This window comes from Brassica napus, unplaced genomic scaffold (assembly GCF_020379485.1).
Source record: "Brassica napus cultivar Da-Ae unplaced genomic scaffold, Da-Ae ScsIHWf_112;HRSCAF=197, whole genome shotgun sequence".
NCBI classification, from domain to species: domain Eukaryota; kingdom Viridiplantae; phylum Streptophyta; class Magnoliopsida; order Brassicales; family Brassicaceae; genus Brassica; species Brassica napus.
The window spans coordinates 47,695-67,293 of NW_026014554.1; the positions used below are offsets into that span (position 1 = coordinate 47,695).

Below are 19,599 nucleotides of genomic sequence, written 5' to 3' on the forward strand. Positions count from 1 at the left end.
GGAATCCACATGACCACGGATAGAAACAGTACAATTCTGCAAAACAAAGACAGTACTACCTAGCACAAAAAAAGAACACAGTACTACACTACATGCCATTAAATCGCATCGCATCATCGTACATGCTTTTTCTTAGTTATCTCTACCACCCAGAATCAGAATCCACAGTTTCTCTATATATACATTAATGAATTCAGAAGACAAAAATCTCTAGCAACAAGACAAGTAGCCTCGTAATTACACAAGTGTTCCAATGTCTGAAAAGGATGAAAGATTAAGGGTGTCGAAAATGATAGTGTCAAGAAGATGGGTTTTCAACCCAAACATTTCGTTTTTCATGATTACAAGTGTAGCATGCTCCTCTTCTCAAACAAGCAATACCAAACTAACTTCATCTGTAACCAACTAAAGTTGATTATCAGAACATATCATGGACGTTGAACAAAGGAAACAAAGGAGCAACAATCTCATGTTTGTTTTACATTCAGAAATTCCAAAATGATTTTAATCTAATTTATACAGTTACATAACCAAATCAAAGGCAAAAGAAGAGTGACAAAGAAACTCACTCTTCATCTCACTCATAAGATCCCAAACCCAAAATAAAAAAGGTGAAAAGCCAATACGAAACCTCACACTCCAAAACAAGAAACTCACTATATACATCCTATTTTGTTAACGCCTTTAGAAGATTTTTTTTCAAAAAGAAAATACTCCCAAGGCCATTTTTTGTGACTAAAATTTCAGAACCGTAAAAAACAAAAATTCAACCTTATTTCTTTTTTCTTCAGCCGAGTGACGACTCACTGCAAAGCTCTTTCCTCATCCGCTGATTAAACAACCTGCAAGCATCCATACTCAGATCAATCGCTGCAGAAAGCGCCACGTAAGCAGCTGCATCCTCCATGCAGCTAACGTGCTGCACACTAACCTCCACACACGGCTTACTACATTTCCCTTCACCTTCCACACTCGCTGACATCACAAACCCTTTATACCCACTCCCCAACCACAGCCCGTATCCATAGTCCCCGCTCCCTCCTCTCGGACTACTCGCCGGCGACGTACCTCCGCTGCTTCCACCGCTGCGTCTTCTCGTTCTGCTCACGCTACCCGCTGTTGGCGACGACCCCAGCTCGATCGAGAACTTGCCACCTCTGTGGGAACTAATACTCGACTCCGTGAGCACGATTCCCGCGCCGCTTGATCCGTCTGGGATGAGCTCGAACCTGTAGCCGAGCCCGTCGGTGGCTCCACCTCGTTCCCTCCACGCCTCTAGTCTCCCCCACGGCTTCCACGTGCCGTCCCCGGGACGGAGGATGAGCCAAGAACCGGGGTTTGACCGGCTGACACGGTCACTTCCAGGAGATGCCACGAAGGGGGTAACAATAGACGCCATAGCCACTGGAGAACCTGACAAATCATGGACCGTTATGGACCATCCTTTTCGCTCTTTCCCGGGACGTTCTCTCTCGCTCCCGAACGAGTTTAACCAGCTCCGTGGAACGCTCGTCTCCGGCGGCAACGATCTAATCAATAAAGAAACATATACAAATAGTAAGTTAAAAAAAAAAAAGTAATTTAATATCACAAAGAGTAAAGTTTTATACTAAATATCCTAAAGAGTAAAGTTTTCAATAGATCCAGGAATGTGATAACAATAATCTATGGCGTTCGATCTTATGTTAAAGCGCATTTCGATTTGATTTGATTCCTCGGGGGAAAATAAATAAGTTTAAATTTTTTAAAAAGCGATTTAAAAAAAAAAACTCAATTTCCGACAAATTTGGTAAGATTGATTTTGATTGGTCGGGAAACTAACCTCGATCTCATCGTACGATCGCCGGTGTTCCGACAACTAAATTTGCAAGTGAAAACCGGTTGTCTGATACTCCCTTGAATCTGAACCACCTGAGGACTACACTCAGGCTCCCCCTCGAACTGAAACACGAACCTAGGATCAGGCTCCGCCTTCACATTCAGATGAAACGACGACTCTTTCCCCGCCCCTTTCCCCACCGATATCCACCCGTTATGGAACACGCACTGCTTCCCCTGCGCGCCGGCTAGATCCAGCGGCACGGAGACTTCCGCCACGTGACGGCCGGGATTCACGCCGCACGCTCCTCCGGCTCTTCCCGTGTAGATGAAGATCTTGAGGCACGGCTTGGAGGCGAAGATGGATCTGGAGGATAAGCGGGCGACGTCGGAGCTGCTGAGGTGGAACGTGGCGGCTAGGGTTTGGATCTCCGGGAACTGCGTGGCTTCCAAGGGAATGTAGGGGATGGCTGCGGTCTGCGGCGGGAAGTTTTTGAGTTTGATTTTGCAGAAAGAGGTGGATGGAGAGGGGTGCACGACGGAGCTCGACGTCTTCGCCGCTTGAGGAGCCTTCAGAGCTAGGTTGTTGATCGTGAGGCGGATGAAAGGACAAGGATCCATTTAGGGCGAAGGAGAGAGAGAGAGAGAGAGGAAGACTAAGGGTTTAGGGAGAGAGACATTAACATGGACAGTAGAGAATTAGACAAAAGAAAAACGAAGGTGACGAATAAAACGCAGCGTTTTAATGGCGCCGCTGGAGTTTAACGACCTAACCACCAGCGAACGCTGTTTGTCTTCTTCGCTTTTTGTATTGCCTCTGGTTCTTAAGTGGGGCAAGAAGGAAGCTCGAAATACATTTTTTCCATTTTTTGCATTCCCTCCTTTCTTTCCTTTTATTTTTTTCTGAATTGTTCAATACGTCCTTGCTCTCTCTGAACATATAAAGATTAGCCCCGGATTTATTTCTTTACTATTTTGACCCCATTTTATTGAAAGAGAGAAATTACACCATCTTGCCTCTCAAATAGCAAACTAGGTCAGAGTAATAACAAAAAAAAATTATCAATAATAAAAATTATGATCATAATTCTTTGATAAAAGTATTATGTAAATTTTTGAATGCAATTTTACTTATGCCAATCCAAGGTATTAAATATATACTTCTAAGTTTTAACAGACACATTTACTTGTACATTTGCATTGTAAATTTATGATTATATACACACATAAAATCAAATAACACAAATTTTATTATTATATTCGTAAAAAGATTGGGATTAGGGCATAACTTTAATTATCTCCTTTAAAATGTTTGATAAGCAGCCTAAAATCGGGCTAAATTTTAACAAATAAAAAAAACTGATGTCGAGTAGCTAACATTGCTATAATGTGACACTTGTTTTGCAAATTTTCTTTTAAAGTTTTAAACAATTTCTTTGAGTTTTAAATGTGTACGAATAAAAGGGTAAATTCGAAATATAGAGTTAGTTGAGGGGTAGAGAGAAAAGGCATTGGAGCACAGCTGGGAACAGGCTGGCAAGAGATGCCAGCTAGGACTAGAGGTTGACGCCGGTGTCGTCTCTCTCTCTCTCTCTCTGAGTCTTGACTTTCTCTCTCTACCTGATCAGTGAGTTACCAACCACACAAAATGTGGGCCCCCACTTCTTTTAATTTTACGAAAGCACCCTTAATGGCTTACGTGTACGTTCGCGGCTCTTTGTGCATTGATCGGGGGAATCTTTCGGCCTCTATGCGGAGCTCACGTTTTTGTGTCAGTCACATAGCTTTTTTTATATGTTTGTTTTGTTGTTATGGGCCGCACCAATGAACGTCCAAACCAATGTCGTTCGTTAACTCTCAACTCATCCAAGGCTCAACTCAAATGCAAATCAAAAATCAAATTAAATACTGGATAAAACACCATAGCAAAAATAGTTAATAGTTAAACGTAGTTTGCTGTTGAAGCACAGTTATAAACAAAAAGAATGCCTTTGTCCTCTTGAGTGACTGAGTCTATAACCCTAGATGTTACTATATTGAAAAGAAGAAAACAAGGGAGCAAAATCCAGCTATCATCCACGATCCTCGTTCAGCATAAAGTAATAAACTAATCTAACCAATAAATAGTTAATTGAATCTAGTGTAATCGTAAACGTGCACGCATATCTCTCGCCCAATCCCCAAACAATTACTACTATACTACTTTAATCCATATATTATTAAAAATATACTGAATGATTATAAAAATGGAAGAAGAAGAAGCTCAGCAATTTGTTTAAGAAAAGAACGAGGAGTTTACCTTTGCAGTCGAATAAAAGTGTGACTGACTTATTTGATGTGATTTTTTAAAAGGACGGTTTCCTCGGAAGTGTAAACACGTTAGAAATTTCAAAAATTCATAAGTTTCTGTGGAAAAGTTCCGATTCAAAATTATTTTTTCAAAATGACCGAGAGAACAAGAAGTCCTTGTGGTGTGTTATCATTTTTCTCTCATGTGTTACATGAACAACGTGAACTCCTTATACTGACCATAACATTATATTGTATGCATGTAGTAAAAATCTATAACCATGTATTTTTCATACATAAGCAAAACACGAGATATTGACATATATGATGTAGTTCTCGCCTCGCAGACAGATATTACTAATAATGGTGTAGAGAATGTAACTTCAAATTCAGTGAGAACTCAACTCACTGAATGTTTGAAGAGTAGTGGCTGCTACTTCATATTTCTATTATGTTTCATAAGGAAATAACTGGTCTAGTGATCTTGCAAACAACGGTGTTATGGTTCTTTGGAAGATGATGAGATAATAAATATGTAAGATTTTTACCAAAGCATACAAGAGGAGAGCATAGATAAAGAGAGCCACACAAGCATAAGTTATTTGTTTGATCTAGATTTGCTCTCTACTGGATCCTTAATCCTTGTTTGTAATGTCGTTTGTCTTTGTCTCTATTGCTGCCGGCTACTGTCTCTAGAGGAGACTTGTCTCTCGACGGTTTAGTGTTTTTAGATTTTTATTACAACCTTCTATAATTCTCGAATGGTTTAGTGTTAAAAAGATATAAATTATTTGTTTGTTCTTCAAAATAAAATAATGAAAAAACATTTTTTAAAAAAAGGGAATAAAACAGAAGAAAGAGAGAAGCACATCTGAGGATCAAAGACACGGCAAGCAGCAAAGGAAGTGAAGCGAAAACGAAGATGAAGGCGTTAGGGTATTGGTTAATGGTGGTTGGTTCGCTGAGGTTAGCTGCGGTTTGGTTCGGTTTCTTCAACATTTGGGCTCTTCGTCTCGCCGTCTTCTCTCAGACCACCAGTTCTGTTCTCCCTCCCTTTTAATCTCCATTATATAATTCTTCTCAGTCGATTTCGTGTTTAGATTTAGTTGAACTTTCAATGTCTTTTGATCTTAGTAGGTGATGTTCACATAAGAATCTACAGATACTTGTATCAAATTGACTTGCTTAGTCTCTTGAGATTCTAGTCATACTTGGTCACTAGTGGCTATGGAGGTGCGTTTATTGTTTCAAGGAGAAATGATACTGTCACGTTATCGTGGGTCTGATTTGTGCTGTGAAAGTTTAGGTTTTTTCGGTTTCTGTGACTTAGGCAGAGGAAGGCATTGTGTCTTCCAATACGGATCCAATTTGGGATGATCCCTAATTTTTACTACATTGAAAATTAGTGAAGAGCTAGCTAGTACATTGCATTGTTGGGTCAATGGTTTTGAAGTTCACAAGTCAACTAATAAGGAAAGCCTGTTTTGGATTCTTTGAACTTTATGCATGATCTTTGTAGCTGCTTTTCTTTTGCTTGTTCATGTTCCTTTGATTGCAAAGTTGAGGTAGTTTGGATTGAAAGCAACACATGCTCAGATTCACCATTAGCTTCAGGGCTCGAGCAAAGAGTGTATTTTATCCTTTAGTCTAAAAGGCGGTGTCATGTGTGTTTTTTATATTTCTTGATCATTATGGCTTCCTTTTTTTTTTTATGTCTTCAAGATTGGTCTTCCTTGCAAGTTGAGATTATATAAATTTATTATAGCTTATCTTTGTTTGTGACCTGATAAATGTATTCCATCTTTTAGGAAGCTATATTGATTTCAATGGTTGAGTATGATAGCTGTTTTAAATCTGTTAGATCTATGCAAAGTTGCAGGATTCTTAATAAATCAAAGAGTTTAACCGAGGTAGTAAATTTATAGACAAGAATCTTTGTGTCAGGTCTATATTTCTCAGTGGATCATGTTCATTGAATCTCTTGCGACTATGGGAAAGGTTCAGTTTCATATGACGCATGCTTAGTGCTTTGGGTTTTTTTAGACAGAATATGTAGGAAAAGAGAGACTAGTAGTAAACGAAAGCAACATATCCGAGAAAGATAAGCAATGTTATTAACTCTTGTACAATTCCTTGAGGATGCAACTTTGGTAGGAAGTGGACCACCATGCCTATAAATCAGGAAGGAGGGAAGTATTTAGATATAGAATTGGTTGGTTTTGATCACAGTACATAATCCAATGCACAATCATTTTTTTCTTGTGGGATAAGTATGCACTTTTTCTTAAAATACTGTTGAAGTAAATCAATGACCAAGTGAAGTGTATCTGATGCTGTAGATATATTAGAACAGAAGCAACTTGATGTGTGTCGTTTCCTTTGTAATTTGTGATGCATGATTTCTGCAAAGGGATTGTGTTACGGAACATTGTTTTCATGTGATTGTAAGTAAGGTCACCCAAGTGTTTAGTTTATTGTTTCTTGTAACAAAAAAAATATAGTAACAATTTTGCATCATCTGAGGAAACAAAAAAAGTTTATTTATCCAGAAAAGACTGATTCACATAGTTGAAGTCTCTAACTTTAGGCTTCCTATGGCTCCTTATGGTTTACAGTAATAGTCCCGTCCTCATGACTCAAGATGTTCTTTCTTCTGTTTTAACTGTTTTGCAGTGAGTGAAGTACATGGACGTACGTTCGGAGTATGGACACTCTTGACATGCACTCTCTGCTTTCTTTGTGCATTCAACCCCGAAAATAAACCGTTATACTTGGCTACCTTTCTCTCATTCATCTACGCCTTAGGCCATTTCCTGACTGAGTACCTCTTCTACCATACAATGACCGTCGCCAATCTCTCAACCGTGGCCTTCTTCGCAGGTATGGCTTGTGGAAATCACCAGACATTACATCACCCACTCTTGTATTCAATCAGTTAATGTAGGTTGCGTTCATTGTGTGAATGATCCCAATACTGCGTTTATTTTTGATGTATGTAACAGGCACGTCGATTGTGTGGATGCTCTGGGAGTGGAATTCCCTTGAACAACCGCACTCCAAACTTTCTTGACTTTTTTTTTCTTTTCAAGAAGACATGTAACTGGGTCTTTCTTCTTTGAAACTTTTTTAAGAGTTGGAATCATCTCCGGCTTTTTGCTCGGATTCCTAGAGCTGTTGTGATCTATATATTTCATCTTCCTATCTTTGATAGTCTCAAGGAGACTTGTAGGACTTGTTATCTTCTAATAAACCTGACTCAAATTTTTCAATCATGTATTGTATGACATCTGCTACAGCTGAATTGACTTTTTTTTTTCAAATTTGAGCATGAATGACTAATGGTATTATGAGGATGAACACTAGCCTGAATGGTATTGTGAGCGATAAATCTTTGAACGGTTCCTCTAAAACTAGCATCAAGTTTAGAGGTTGTTACACAGTGGAAGTTGTTAGTTGGGAGAGTAATTATGTGAAGAACTTTGTTGTTGTTGTTTTTTTTTGTTTTTTCTGATAGGGCATTCAAAGACTTTGTAGATCTTTGAATTTATACACACACTTGATAAGTAGAGTTGAGAATGCATTTTCTGTCGTATAGACTATATAGACAGTGGTAAGATACATGCCCTTATCTTCGTATGTCTTGCGCAAGATGAATTTACTATAATGATTTCTCTTCATTATTATTCGTTACTTGCAGCCCCCAAAGAACTCAAATGCTTCAAAACCCAAGTCAAGACAGTACTATACATAATTCATAAATATTTAAAGTGTGATTTGAAAGTACTTCTTAGCGATAATAAAGTAGAGTAAGATATATTTCTGCTAAGTTACTCTACTTTTACCCAATTAAGCAAAACTTGTTTTCAGCCTATTTTTCTTTGTTTTCAGCCTATTTTTCTTTTCTTTTTTCCATTCTTCAACTTCTTTTTTTCATTTTTACTCCACTGAATACCAATCACAGCCTAGATATATTGGTCCACGAATTTACAACGGTTGTGAAAATAAAATAAAAATATATGGGTTTAGCTAAGAGGTTAACAGATGGATAAATGATTTGGATGGTTTTTTGGAACACAACTTTCATTAAATTTAAATTCAAGGATTACAAAGGCAAGAGATAGTTAAACATCCTCACATCAGCTATAGCAAAGGAAATTAAGTTTTGGATGGTTTTACAAAATCAATTTTACAAGTTGACACGCAAAGTTTATATGTATCAAAATATTTCATTTTCGTATCTCACATCCTTTTCAGTCATCTCACCAAACTTCGCTAATTTTAGTATGCTTAGGTTAAATCACATACTAATATTTCTTATTAAGTAAATAACTTGTATAGTGGATCTTGTCAAATCAGTAGTATAATACATCGGATCTGTAGTTTGATTATTAATTACTAGATTATACAATTAGCTATAGTTCAAAAGTATCAGTCATACAAATTAATCAAATGCTAAACCTCCAAATATCCAACTTTTAAAGAAAAATCTCTTAAGTAATCGCAGGCAGTGGATCAAAAAATATCATCCGTTAGTTGAGTAAATGTTACTAATAAGAGCATCGCGAAGGATACATACCACCTACAATCTCATACTTGTCCAACTTCTCTGCATCTACCGTGTAGATATTCAAAATTGGCGAACTCTTGCAACCACCCATATATGCAAACTTTCGACAATATTGTATCGAAAATGAAGAGACAAGAATATAAATTGGATGGCCTCAGTAGTATATAGCATTATCAAAAATAGAATATGAAAATAAACACATTTAATTGATGAAAGGAACTAAAAGTTGGTATACATTTAGTTCCCCATTGATATTTTACGTGACATGATAGAGTCAAGGCTCAACTGTAACCACACTTTTTCAGTTTCTCGCTGTTAGGACAACAAATTGAATACCATCCAGACCAAAGCACAAGTTCACGACATATCTTTCTAAGGTACATTGGTGGTAATGGTAAAGAAAAGTGGTTTCACAAAGTTAGTATAAATACAAGTACTAATAGCACTAAACGTTATAGTTGTAAATTTCTCTATTGTCCTCTACTCTCTCTATATTTATACCAATGTTCATGTCTTCTCTTCTCTCTCCCTCTTTGTAGTATCACGAATATTTTCTTCAATGTCAGCACAAGCTCATTATTCTTTTTCTATAACCTCTAAAAAATAGAATCGTACAAAAACAATTTATCTTAAGAGTTTCAGTTTGGTGAACAACAAGCTCATACAACATTTGTCATGGCTCTTCGCTGCTTATCTCAATCTTCAACAGCTTTCTCTTATCTCTCTAAGGTTTGTATCAATATCAAATTATTTTGTTGTTGTTTCCTTCCTGTATAAAAAAGAAGAGTATACAGAACCAAAAAGACCTTACTGTTCTTTTGATATCACGACAATATGGAAAGAGACAAATTACAGATGGAAAACGTTGTCTTTGTTTTTTTACGGGGTATTCATGGTCTATGGAAGAGTTCACACTAATCTTTAAACCGGAAGTATAACACACGGATGGATTTTCTTTTTGGATATTCAAATGAGATCCAAAGTATGGTTTTATATCGGTTTAACTACACGACTTTAGTCTCGTGAAATTTTATTTGAACATATAAAAAAAGAAAAAAAAAATACTTTTTCTACTAAACGTTTTGCCTATGTTTTTTATTTTAATTTTTATGATTAAGAATTTTCTTTTTTGGATAACAACCAATATATATATATAAATTATCTTTTTGCTTTATAAAATATATTTTTTTTTGCTTAATATATATATTAAGTGTTTCGCCCGTATATACATACATAATTATCTCAAAGTTACTTATTAATATATATATATATATATATACCAATTCAAAACTATCATGATAAATTATTTTTATTCTCTAATAAAGTTTAAACCGAATATCAAATTATTTATAAAAAAATTCATAAGCTCGTTATTGCCTTAAACTGAATACCATCTAGACCAAAGCACAAGTTCACGACATATCTTTCACGGTACTTTGGTGGTAAGGGTAAAGAAAAGTTATGGTTTCACAAAGCTACTATAAATACAAGTACTAGTAGCAGTAAACATAGTTGTAATTGCCTCTACTCTTCTCTTCTCTCTCCCTCTTAATTTGTAGTTTCTCGAATATTTTCTTCTGAGTATGCACAAGCTCATCATTCATTTTCTATAACCTCTGAAAATAGAATCATACAATAACATTTATCTTAAGAGTTTCAGTTTGGTGCATACAAAGCTCATACAACATTCTTCATGGCTCTTCGCTGCTTATCTGAATCTTCAACAATTTTGTTTTATCTCTCTAGCGTTTGTACTTTTACTTTAAAAAAACGTTTGTACGATCGTCGAATAAAAAACGTTATACTCTTATTAACCTTTAACAAAACAAAAAGGATTCTATATCTTCTTTTCTATACAAGAAGGAAACAACTACAACATATTTTGCAATTTGTATTTAAGTTTTCTAGTAATTAAAAAGAGATTTGGTTTCCTTTACGCTCACGCGCGCGTTTGATATGTAAATGAAACAATACAGATCTGTGGATTTCGTATGCATGGGACTAAGGCAGCAGTTTCTGTTGTAGAAGAACATGTCTCGGAGATGGTGGGGACAGGACGGTAATTACCAATTCGAATGCAACAACGTTTGTCCTAAAAATACAAAGATTACAAAAAATTATCAGTATTTTTCTAATATTATTTAATATATAATTAGATATAACTGCACCAACCATAAATAAGTTTATATAATTTGATTGATCACACTATATCCAATAAATATAAAAATTATTTAGAAATGTGAAATCACTTATATTTTGAAACAAAAATTATCATTCAAAATATTTATATCATGAAACATAAAAAGATTGAGTAATAAATAAGAGAAAAATAACATAAAGTAAAAGGCAAAAATTAGATGCTAAAAGTGTACTCTCCTAGTTAAATTGAATTTTGTGTGACCTCAAGCTACCCGGTCATCAGTGTCATTGGTTCAATAGTTAAAGGCTTAAAGTTCAACCCACTCTTTCAGAAGGACTAAGAATTAAAGTTTGCAACAAAAAAAAAAAAACTTAAATCCAAGGTTGTGTTTGGTTTAAAGTCTAAGATTATTCTACTACGTGCAGTTGCGATTTATAGTTGTACAATGCATAAAATAGTAATTCAATATGTCAAAATATATAGTCATTTTTAAACTTAAATGTGACATGATAAAAGGAAAAGATATTGTTTGCAACTTATTTTTATATACGTTTACTTTTGATGTTTAAAGAAATAAAAAGAATATTTACTAGCCAAAAAGTAACTTATCTCGCAGTGAGGATGAAGAGTATGCTGATGTGGATTGGGACAACCTCGGATTCAGTCTTGTACGGACAGATTACATGTTTGCCACCAGAAGTTCCGGAGAAGGAAACTTCGAACAAGGTTGCCTTAGCCGTTACGGCAACATCGAGCTCAACCCTGCTGCTGGAATTCTCAACTACGGCCAGGCAAAAGCTTCAAAACACGTCCCAAAAACTCACAATAATTCATCACATAATAAGCAAATTTTCTGGTGGATTTTGCAGGGACTAATCGAGGGGATGAAAGCGTACAGAGGAGAAAATGGTAGGGTTCTTCTCTTTCGTCCAGAGTTAAATGCGATGCGTATGAAGAAAGGAGCAGAGAGAATGTGTATGCATTCTCCCTCTGTTCAACAATTTATTGAAGGTGTTAAGCAGACTGTTCTTGCAAACAGACGCTGGGTAAAACATTCAATATTTGTTTTTATCCTCATATCGGTCATGAGATTTTAGGGTTATAGATAATTTAATAAGATTGTGGAAAAAAATATATTTTAATATAAATTTGGAGAAGTATGTGTTTATGCAAATTATTTCTTATATTTTGAAGGTTATATTTCAATATTTCAATTTACATATCTTTGGTTTTGTTGTCTTAAATGTCAAGCTTTTTTTGCATTAGGTTCCTCCTCCTGGAAAAGGCTCCTTGTATCTCAGACCATTGTTGTTTGGAAGTGGAGCAAGCTTGGGTTTGTCTGCAGCATCAGAGTTTACGTTTCTTGTGTTTGGTTCTCCTGTTCAAAACTATTTTAAAGTCAGTGCTGTCAAAGATCTTTTTCTTCGTTTTTCAAGCAAAAGATCAATCTTGATTTTGAATTTGATTGCTTGTACAGGAAGGTACATCAGCACTGGATCTCTACGTTGAGGAGGTGATTCCACGCGCGTATATTGGAGGGAGTGGTGGCGTTAAGGCCATTTCTAATTACGGTCCAGTAAGTTAAAACACTATCAAGTCATGGTTTCAAGTACTAAAGTGAGTGAGTCTTGTGTTGTGGTAATAAACTGTAATAAAAAAGGTGCTTGAAGTGATGAGAAGAGCGAAAGCGAGAGGGTTTTCCGATGTATTGTATCTGGACGCAGAAACTAAGAAGAACATAGAGGAAGTTTCTGCTTCTAATATATTCCTTGTAAAGGTAAGAGGAAACTCTTTTGTAAGAAACAAGTTGAATGCTTCTTTTGTAATGTAAAAATTTGAAGTTTCCTGAGTCTTTTTCAGGGGAATACAATAGTGACTCCAGCTACAACCGGGACGATTCTTGGAGGGATCACACGAAAGAGCGTAATCGAAATTGCTATTGATCTTGGTTACAAGGTTAGTTTCATTCCACAGCTTTGTTCCTCTTAAGGTAAAACAGAGCACCTAAACACTCAGTTTCAGTTTATTTAATGTAGTTTTACACAATCAAACATAGATTTTGACTTAAGTAATGTAAATAATAAATCAAATAAATACAGTTAATCACAGAAAACTTACTTGGAATCAAAGAAACAGTGTGTCTACTTCTCTGTTTCCTACTTTGTTGCAACTCTTCTGTTCTGTAATGTACAGGTGGAAGAACGAGTAGTTCCGGTAGAAGAACTGAAGGAAGCAGAAGAAGTTTTCTGCACTGGAACTGCTACCGGAGTTGCTTCTGTTGGGAGCATCACGTATCAGAACACCAGGTCTCTTCTTCTTCTTCACATACATGATGACTATAGTATATATATGTACATATGTAGATGCTTATAATTATACACTTATCTATTAATTTATCTGCAGGACTGAGTACAAAGTTGGAGATGGGCTTGTAACGCAGCAACTTCGATCTATTCTTGTCGGAATACAAACTGGTTCTATCCAAGACACTAAGAATTGGGTGTTGGAGATAGATTAATTTCAGAGAAAAATAAATCAATTGTTATGTTGCACTCACTCTTTGATGTATCCAAAGATTTGGAACTCTCAAAATGGTTGTTGTCACATTTCGTGCATCCCTTCATTTTATAAGGTACAATAGTATCAGATAAATTACCTCGGCTTACCTTTTGGATGTAATAACTGCAAACATTTGATGTCGCCAAAACGCGGCCCAAAATCCTGTAATTGAAAAGCCTAAATAGACCAGGAACGGCCCAATTAAAAGCCATTAACGTTCAGAAACCCTTACAATTTGCGCCGGTTTTGATTGATCACAATTTGCCATTCCAAGAATACACTGACTTTTTTGGAAGAGCCTGCGAAGAAACAATAAGACCATGATTAACCCCAATCTTTTAATTAAGATAAGACGATTCTTAGTTTTTCTTAAATTTTAACTAAGAAAAGTTAAGAACTGTTTTTTAAATAAAAAATATAAAAATCATTTTTTAACCGAAAAATGTCAAATCATAAATTAAAAACCTCAATTAATAGATCGAAATTAATCATGCCCTAAAGTTATCATCAACGTTGAAGACCAACAAGCCTACAGCCTTTCATGAATTAAGGTCTTCTTGGTGAATATTTCTTAAACTTATTTTTTTTGTTCACAAAATATTTTCTTAAACATATTCAACTTTTCGTGAGACATGTCTAATCACCTTTGAATCATACCCACTTAAACGTAATTCTACGTTTTCACCCTTTTTTTTTTGGTTTGTCGAACGCTAAGTTTGTCGAACTTTTTTTGTAAACTTCCTGTTAGTTTCTTTGATTAGATATGACAAATAGGATTCAAATGTTTTGTCAAAGAAAATAGGATCTTATGAAAAGTAAACGAAGGGGTGAGTCGAAGACATTTTTGATACCACCACTATATGGACAGGGACACGTGACGTAGAAAAAGGCTATTTCTCTGACGTGGCTCTCAGTCTCCACTAGCTTTCGTATTTATCTCCCAATTCATAATCATATTATATAGTATAAAACACTGAACCATTTGAAAATTCTACGGGCTATAAAAAGGTTGAATATACAAATGGTAATGGACGAAGACGTTGGAAAGACGAATGATGTGGAGAGGACACAACGAACGGAGGTTGTTTATCCGACAAAAACATCTGCATCTGACGTGGCTATCACTTCTCAAGTTCCCCCTCCCCTCCTAATCTTTGGAGCTCCCATCAAGGAAACTGTAATCGAAATTTTGTCTTTTGAAGGTAATCTATTTTACTACTGTATGTGCACAAAAGAAACGGGGCCAAATAACAATCCAGACAACGCAATTAATGAGTGTTTTGACTACTAAATGATCCCTCCATATACAACATACAAAAGCTAATTATTATCATTGGATCGAGAATTATAATAGGCTAATTAATCACTTGTAAACAATTCAAAAATAGGATTTTCTCGTTTGAAGATACACCACATATTTTTCTTTTCTTTCATCCTTCACTTACCACCATTAAAACGAAACAAGAACAAAGCTCCGTTAATTTCGTTAAAACTCTAGTTTCAGAGAGAGACGTCTGGATCTAGAAATGGATCTTATCAGGTAGATAAACACAAGTGACAAAGCAAAGAAAAAAAAAGTCATAATAAACACACAAAAAAAAACAAGATAAGAACTCTTACTACCAATGTCCACCACTTTGGAAAAAATAAGAAAATAAAACAAATCACAAACGTTTTCCAGATAAAAGCAGACACACTTCACATAAGCTTCGCAATTACTTACGTGTTGGATACTTAATTTAACACTGTTCTTGGTGGTTTCTTCACCTTTTCTTTTTTGGTAAAAATCATTTAAAAAAAAAAAACTTTCTCTCTTTATCTTTGTTTCCACTTTATTGGATCAACAGAATCATCTTTTCACCACCAAAGACAAAGGCTCTGTGATTGTGAAGATGAACAAAACAATCTCATCTCTGCGCAAAAGTCTGGTGTTACCTCTTCATGTACATATTCGCACGGTATAAAGTCTTATCCAGACAAAACTCAACATCTCAGATGCAAATATATTTGTTTAATGTCTTTATTTATTTTTATTTTTTTCAGCTACAATCTTTTTCTAAGTACAACGCACAAGCTGCATCAGCGTTGCAAGAAGAACGTAAGAAACCTACTTATCAGTAAGTTTGCATCCAACTCATATAAAGACTTTACCATTACATTAGAAAATCTCTGTTTTCACAATCCTTGTTTCTATTTTTTTTATGTAGAGATGATAATGAGTATGCTGATATGGATTGGGATAATCTCGGGTTTGGTCTAACTCCAGCTGATTACATGTACGTCATGAAATGCTCAAAAGACGGTGAGTTCACAAAAGGTGAACTTAGCCGCTTTGGTAATATTCAGCTAAGTCCTTCTGCTGGAGTCTTGAACTATGGACAGGTAAAGAGTATATTCTTGTAACCACAAACGTTTCTTGATTTTTTTTTCTTAACTATCTACTAATCAGTGGACTATTCACAGGCGATATATGAAGGTACAAAAGTATACAGGAAAGAGAACGGGAAGCTTCTTTTGTTTCGACCTGATCACAACGCTGTCCGAATGCAGCTTGGAGCTGAACGGATGCTCATGCCTTCTCCTTCTGTTGATCAGTTTGTTGATGCAGTTAAACAAACCGCTTTTGCAAACAAACGTTGGGTACAAAACGCTTTCTTTGTAAACAAACATATAATCATTCTGTGAAAAGGTTTCTTTTGAGGATGTGAGTGAGTTTGTGTGTGTGTTTTGGACTTTGGTTAGGTTCCTCCTTCAGGGAAAGGGTCTTTGTACATTAGACCTCTGTTGATGGGAAGTGGTCCAGTTCTTGGTTTAGCACCTGCACCTGAATATACATTCATTATCTATGCATCTCCTGTTGGTAACTACTTCAAGGTATCTTTATATACATATCCTTTCTTTTTAAGCTTTTCTTTAGTGATATAGAACGATTGGTGACTAGGGGTCGTTAGCTCAACTGGAAAGGACTATGGCCATTGCGCTTCAGTTCAAGTGACCGTTGGGACGAAACTAATATTAGATGTTGTAGTTTCGGGCTTAGGGGATTACGAGCTTCTGGTATTTATTTATTTTTTAAAATAGAACAATTGGTGAGTTTTTTCTCTACTGGTTTTATAGGAAGGTACCGCTGCTCTTAACCTCTATGTAGAGGAAGAGTATGTCCGTGCAGCTCCTGGTGGAGCTGGAGGAGTCAAGAGCATCACAAACTATGCCCCGGTAAGTATAAAAACCCACTTACTTTCAAAAAGACAACAAGTTTTGATAAGCCATGTGGTGTAGGTTTTGAAAGCACTAAGCAGAGCCAAGAGCCGTGGGTTTTCAGACATTCTTTATCTAGACGCTGTAAAGAAGAAGTATCTTGAGGAGGCTTCTTCTTGCAACGTCTTTGTTGTAAAGGTAAACATATAACATATACTGTGAACTCTATTTTGCTGTATCTTTCCTAATATCACTACTTCAGGGTCGGACAATCTCAACTCCTGCCACTAATGGAACTATCCTAGAGGGGATTACAAGGAAGAGTGTGATGGAGATCGCAAGTGATCAAGGTTACAAGGTAAAAAAAACTCAGAAGAAACAACAATAATAAACTCAGATAAGTATCTCACGCTTGGGATATGATCAGGTAGTAGAGAAGGCAGTTCATGTGGATGAAGTAATGGATGCAGATGAAGTTTTCTGCACTGGAACTGCTGTAGGAGTAGCTCCTGTGGGCACTATAACATATCAGGACAAAAGGTAACAAAAAAAAAACTCACAATGGCTTTAAACAAAGATTTGGCCTGATGTAATAATAATCTTTCTGAAACATTCAGAATAAGGTATGAAACTGGGGATGAATCTGTCTGCCAGAAACTGCGGTCGGTCCTTGTCGGTATTCAGACAGGAACCATTGAAGATACCAAGGGATGGGTTACATGCATCAACTGAGAAACCAGTTCTCAAACCATTACTACAAAGAGAGATTCACTCTGCATTTTATCAAGATGTGTATACACAACAATGAAGAAGACTGTGTAAATGTATAATAAAATTAAATATTAATATATTGTCATATTCACTTGGATAATGTAAAAACAATGTATTCGGATTCCATATTTTAATAAATGCATTCTTGGTTGAGAAAGAAAAAACAACAACTGAGAATCCAAATCATTCTTGTTTTTTTTTTAAAGAAAGAATAATAACATGGAAGAACAGATATGATACTCAAGGCCAAAGCCTTCTTCTATACAAACTCTTTCTCTCTTCAAATTTTCCTTTGAACTTATCCTTGTAAGTACTAAAGCTCTGGTTTCAATGGACCTAAGGCAAGAAGAAACTATCAATAAAGACACATAAGGAAGAGACAGAGAGATGGAGAGAAGCAAGTTTGTGTACCATTATTAGGTGAGAAACTAGACATAGTCGATGGATTTGAGACGAACCCCATTTGGTAGAGGCTTTGTAGTTCACTCTCTAGTGTTGTCTACAAGATGAGATTAAAAAAAAGAAGAAATGTGTAAGAGAATCTAAATTGGTGACAAAAGCATGATGTGTTGTTTCTGCTGTTGCTTGCCTGAGGTAATGAGTTGTATTGTGGAGCTGTGGTGGTAGAAATGTTCGGTATCGTCCCTTGAAAACGGGCGAAAGGATTCAGACCGAGCGTAGGAGTGTTCCTGTCTCTTGACTGCAGAAGCTGAACGTAGAAAATCTAGCTTTAGTACTAATTCATAACTTGCAAACTATTATTCATTGTGAAGTTTTGGGAGGAGGTTCTGAGCTTCTTACATCTTTAGCAAGAATCCTGTCTATATCAATGTTGAGTTCTGGATTCACGGTCGAGAGTTTCATAGACAAAAACTGGAGAAAATGAAAGCAAGTGTGACACAGAAACATCAGAACCAAAACTCTTAAGCGTTTCAAGAATCGTTAAAGGAAGAGTTTCTTACCTCAACCTGCTGTTGCAATGACTGAACATAGTTGATGATTTCATCAAGCATAACCGCTTTACCAGTGATCTAGAGTCAACCACCAACCACAAAAAGACTCTCAGCTAAAATTTACTCAGGAAATCAAAGGAAGTTAAAACTGCTAAAAGCCACATTTTAACTCCAAGTACCTTGTTACATCCCGGAACAAGCTCTTGAAGCAGTCTCATCCTTTCACTTATCTTTTCTCTTCTAACCTTCAAACACCAAACGTAAAACAGCAAACTTTTCAGAACCAGTGATTAGCAGCAGGAAGACAAATATCAAAAGAGTCATTACCCTTTCTGCAAGACTGTGACTATTAGTAGCTTGACCTCTCCTTGCCCTCATATGAATGTAGTTTTCTTTAGGTGCTTCTTCACTCTGTGAGCTCTCTTTGTTCATCTTCTCTTTACTCTGATCATTTTTCTGTTTCTTCTGACTCTGAGGCTCTTCTTGAAATTCCTCCACAGCTTTCTGCTAATTTAAACAACACTCACTTGTCTCAGCACAAACCACATCAAAAGCTTTTGTCTTTTTTTATCAAACTTTGAACCTATTGCTACCAAACCAAAACTCACCTTGTTCCATTGTGATTCAGCTTCTGGTTGCCTTCTTTTTCTGTTTGAGGAACCACCAAGAACAACATCATCTGAAACCTGATGACCATCTCCAGCTATGACTAATCTTCCAACACTTTCCCCTTTCTTGTCTGAACCAAGAAAGTGACCACCACCACCACCACCACAATCACCAAAAGGAAGAAGACTAGCAGGCATGTCATGATAGCCAGAACCAGAACCGGGTTGGTGGTAATGAGGGAAGCAACTCATCCCTGGATTGTCCATCCCCATTGAAGGGTAGTGAGAGCTAGAGAAGCCACCAACACTGACAGCTGGATCCCAATCTGCAGAAGAGAAGAAAGGATCTGACTTTGCATACAAAGGCATTCCAACTCTTGAGATCCCACTTTGATCATCTCCATGGTTTAACCCCATCTCACCTTCATTGCTCTCTCCACCCATTTCAAAACCCACTTCTAAACAAAGTTTGCTTCTTTGCAAGTTAAGGAAAGAGAACTCTCTTAGGATAAAATGCTTATTCGTTCTCAAGTCAAAGGAAGAAAGTAACTAAAGAGAACAACAATAGACAAAGAAAGCTGAGAACTTTCAGAGCATAAAGTGGTAATAAGCAATGGATTTAGCTAAGTTCAGCTCACAGGAGCTTACCAAAAGAAAAAAAAGGAGATTCGCTTTTAAGAGTGTGAAAGAGAGCAA

General features: G+C 36.4%; 5 protein-coding genes across 6 annotated transcripts; 3 read left to right on the top strand and 2 right to left on the bottom strand.

Annotated features, from left to right (window-relative positions):
• Window positions 1–455: 455 nt before the first annotated feature.
• LOC125596083 lies at window positions 456–2,760 on the bottom strand. The gene is made up of 2 exons (XM_048771383.1): window positions 1,823–2,760; window positions 456–1,529 (listed from the first exon to the last, which is right to left on the bottom strand). The coding sequence occupies exons 1-2, from the start codon at window positions 2,437–2,439 to the stop codon at window positions 788–790; spliced, it is 1,359 nt and encodes a 452-aa protein (XP_048627340.1). The 5' UTR covers window positions 2,440–2,760; the 3' UTR covers window positions 456–787.
• A 1,955-nt stretch (window positions 2,761–4,715) lies between these two features.
• On the top strand, window positions 4,716–7,427 carry LOC125596080 (ergosterol biosynthetic protein 28). Its single transcript, XM_048771381.1, has 3 exons — window positions 4,716–5,144; window positions 6,781–6,987; window positions 7,110–7,427. Exons 1-3 carry the CDS (start codon window positions 5,030–5,032, stop codon window positions 7,175–7,177), a joined length of 390 nt encoding a protein of 129 aa, XP_048627338.1. The 5' UTR covers window positions 4,716–5,029; the 3' UTR covers window positions 7,178–7,427.
• A 1,695-nt stretch (window positions 7,428–9,122) lies between these two features.
• LOC106346221 (branched-chain-amino-acid aminotransferase 1, mitochondrial) lies at window positions 9,123–13,479 on the top strand. The gene is made up of 10 exons (XM_013785487.3): window positions 9,123–9,403; window positions 10,651–10,733; window positions 11,431–11,605; window positions 11,684–11,860; window positions 12,081–12,212; window positions 12,292–12,390; window positions 12,475–12,591; window positions 12,675–12,770; window positions 13,008–13,120; window positions 13,218–13,479. The coding sequence occupies exons 1-10, from the start codon at window positions 9,350–9,352 to the stop codon at window positions 13,330–13,332; spliced, it is 1,161 nt and encodes a 386-aa protein (XP_013640941.1). The 5' UTR covers window positions 9,123–9,349; the 3' UTR covers window positions 13,333–13,479.
• Window positions 13,480–14,408: 929 nt separating this feature from the next.
• LOC106346218 (branched-chain-amino-acid aminotransferase 2, chloroplastic) lies at window positions 14,409–17,528 on the top strand. The gene is made up of 11 exons (XM_013785484.3): window positions 14,409–14,575; window positions 15,221–15,331; window positions 15,417–15,490; window positions 15,581–15,755; window positions 15,837–16,013; window positions 16,116–16,247; window positions 16,491–16,589; window positions 16,653–16,769; window positions 16,834–16,929; window positions 16,999–17,111; window positions 17,189–17,528. The coding sequence occupies exons 2-11, from the start codon at window positions 15,266–15,268 to the stop codon at window positions 17,301–17,303; spliced, it is 1,164 nt and encodes a 387-aa protein (XP_013640938.1). The 5' UTR covers window positions 14,409–14,575; window positions 15,221–15,265; the 3' UTR covers window positions 17,304–17,528.
• On the bottom strand, window positions 17,397–19,594 carry LOC106346220 (transcription factor bHLH74-like). 2 transcript variants are annotated; one of them, XM_013785485.3, is made up of 8 exons: window positions 18,904–19,594; window positions 18,623–18,802; window positions 18,475–18,540; window positions 18,305–18,373; window positions 18,144–18,215; window positions 17,932–18,051; window positions 17,754–17,841; window positions 17,397–17,678 (listed from the first exon to the last, which is right to left on the bottom strand). In XM_013785485.3, exons 1-8 carry the CDS (start codon window positions 19,345–19,347, stop codon window positions 17,656–17,658), a joined length of 1,062 nt encoding a protein of 353 aa, XP_013640939.1. In that variant the 5' UTR covers window positions 19,348–19,594; the 3' UTR covers window positions 17,397–17,655. The 2 variants fall into 2 exon arrangements, with proteins under 2 accessions (XP_013640939.1, XP_013640940.1); XM_013785486.3 differs by having other exon boundaries at window positions 18,623–18,799; window positions 18,904–19,476.
• Between the last annotated feature and the right edge of the window lie 5 nt (window positions 19,595–19,599).

What these genes read in the sequence shown, in the direction of transcription:
- LOC106346218 (XM_013785484.3), top strand. Translation starts at nt 15,266, where the DNA reads ATGAACAAAACAATCTCATCTCTGCGCAAAAGTCTGGTGTTACCTCTT. An exon ending in TTCATGTACATATTCGCACG is followed by an intron (nt 15,332 to 15,416) that starts GTATAAAGTCTT and finishes TATTTTTTTCAG; the next exon opens with CTACAATCTTTTTCTAAGTA. An exon ending in CTGTTGGTAACTACTTCAAG is followed by an intron (nt 16,248 to 16,490) that starts GTATCTTTATAT and finishes CTGGTTTTATAG; the next exon opens with GAAGGTACCGCTGCTCTTAA.
- LOC125596083 (XM_048771383.1), bottom strand. Translation starts at nt 2,439, where the DNA reads ATGGATCCTTGTCCTTTCATCCGCCTCACGATCAACAACCTAGCTCTG. An exon ending in GATCGTACGATGAGATCGAG is followed by an intron (nt 1,530 to 1,822) that starts GTTAGTTTCCCG and finishes TTTATTGATTAG; the next exon opens with ATCGTTGCCGCCGGAGACGA.
- LOC125596080 (XM_048771381.1), top strand. Translation starts at nt 5,030, where the DNA reads ATGAAGGCGTTAGGGTATTGGTTAATGGTGGTTGGTTCGCTGAGGTTA. An exon ending in CGTCTTCTCTCAGACCACCA is followed by an intron (nt 5,145 to 6,780) that starts GTTCTGTTCTCC and finishes ACTGTTTTGCAG; the next exon opens with TGAGTGAAGTACATGGACGT. An exon ending in AACCGTGGCCTTCTTCGCAG is followed by an intron (nt 6,988 to 7,109) that starts GTATGGCTTGTG and finishes TGTATGTAACAG; the next exon opens with GCACGTCGATTGTGTGGATG.
- LOC106346220 (XM_013785485.3), bottom strand. Translation starts at nt 19,347, where the DNA reads ATGGGTGGAGAGAGCAATGAAGGTGAGATGGGGTTAAACCATGGAGAT. An exon ending in CATTGCAACAGCAGGTTGAG is followed by an intron (nt 18,216 to 18,304) that starts GTAAGAAACTCT and finishes CATTTTCTCCAG; the next exon opens with TTTTTGTCTATGAAACTCTC. An exon ending in AATACAACTCATTACCTCAG is followed by an intron (nt 17,842 to 17,931) that starts GCAAGCAACAGC and finishes CTCATCTTGTAG; the next exon opens with ACAACACTAGAGAGTGAACT.
- LOC106346221 (XM_013785487.3), top strand. Translation starts at nt 9,350, where the DNA reads ATGGCTCTTCGCTGCTTATCTCAATCTTCAACAGCTTTCTCTTATCTC. An exon ending in CTTTCTCTTATCTCTCTAAG is followed by an intron (nt 9,404 to 10,650) that starts GTTTGTATCAAT and finishes GAAACAATACAG; the next exon opens with ATCTGTGGATTTCGTATGCA. An exon ending in ATCACGTATCAGAACACCAG is followed by an intron (nt 13,121 to 13,217) that starts GTCTCTTCTTCT and finishes ATTTATCTGCAG; the next exon opens with GACTGAGTACAAAGTTGGAG.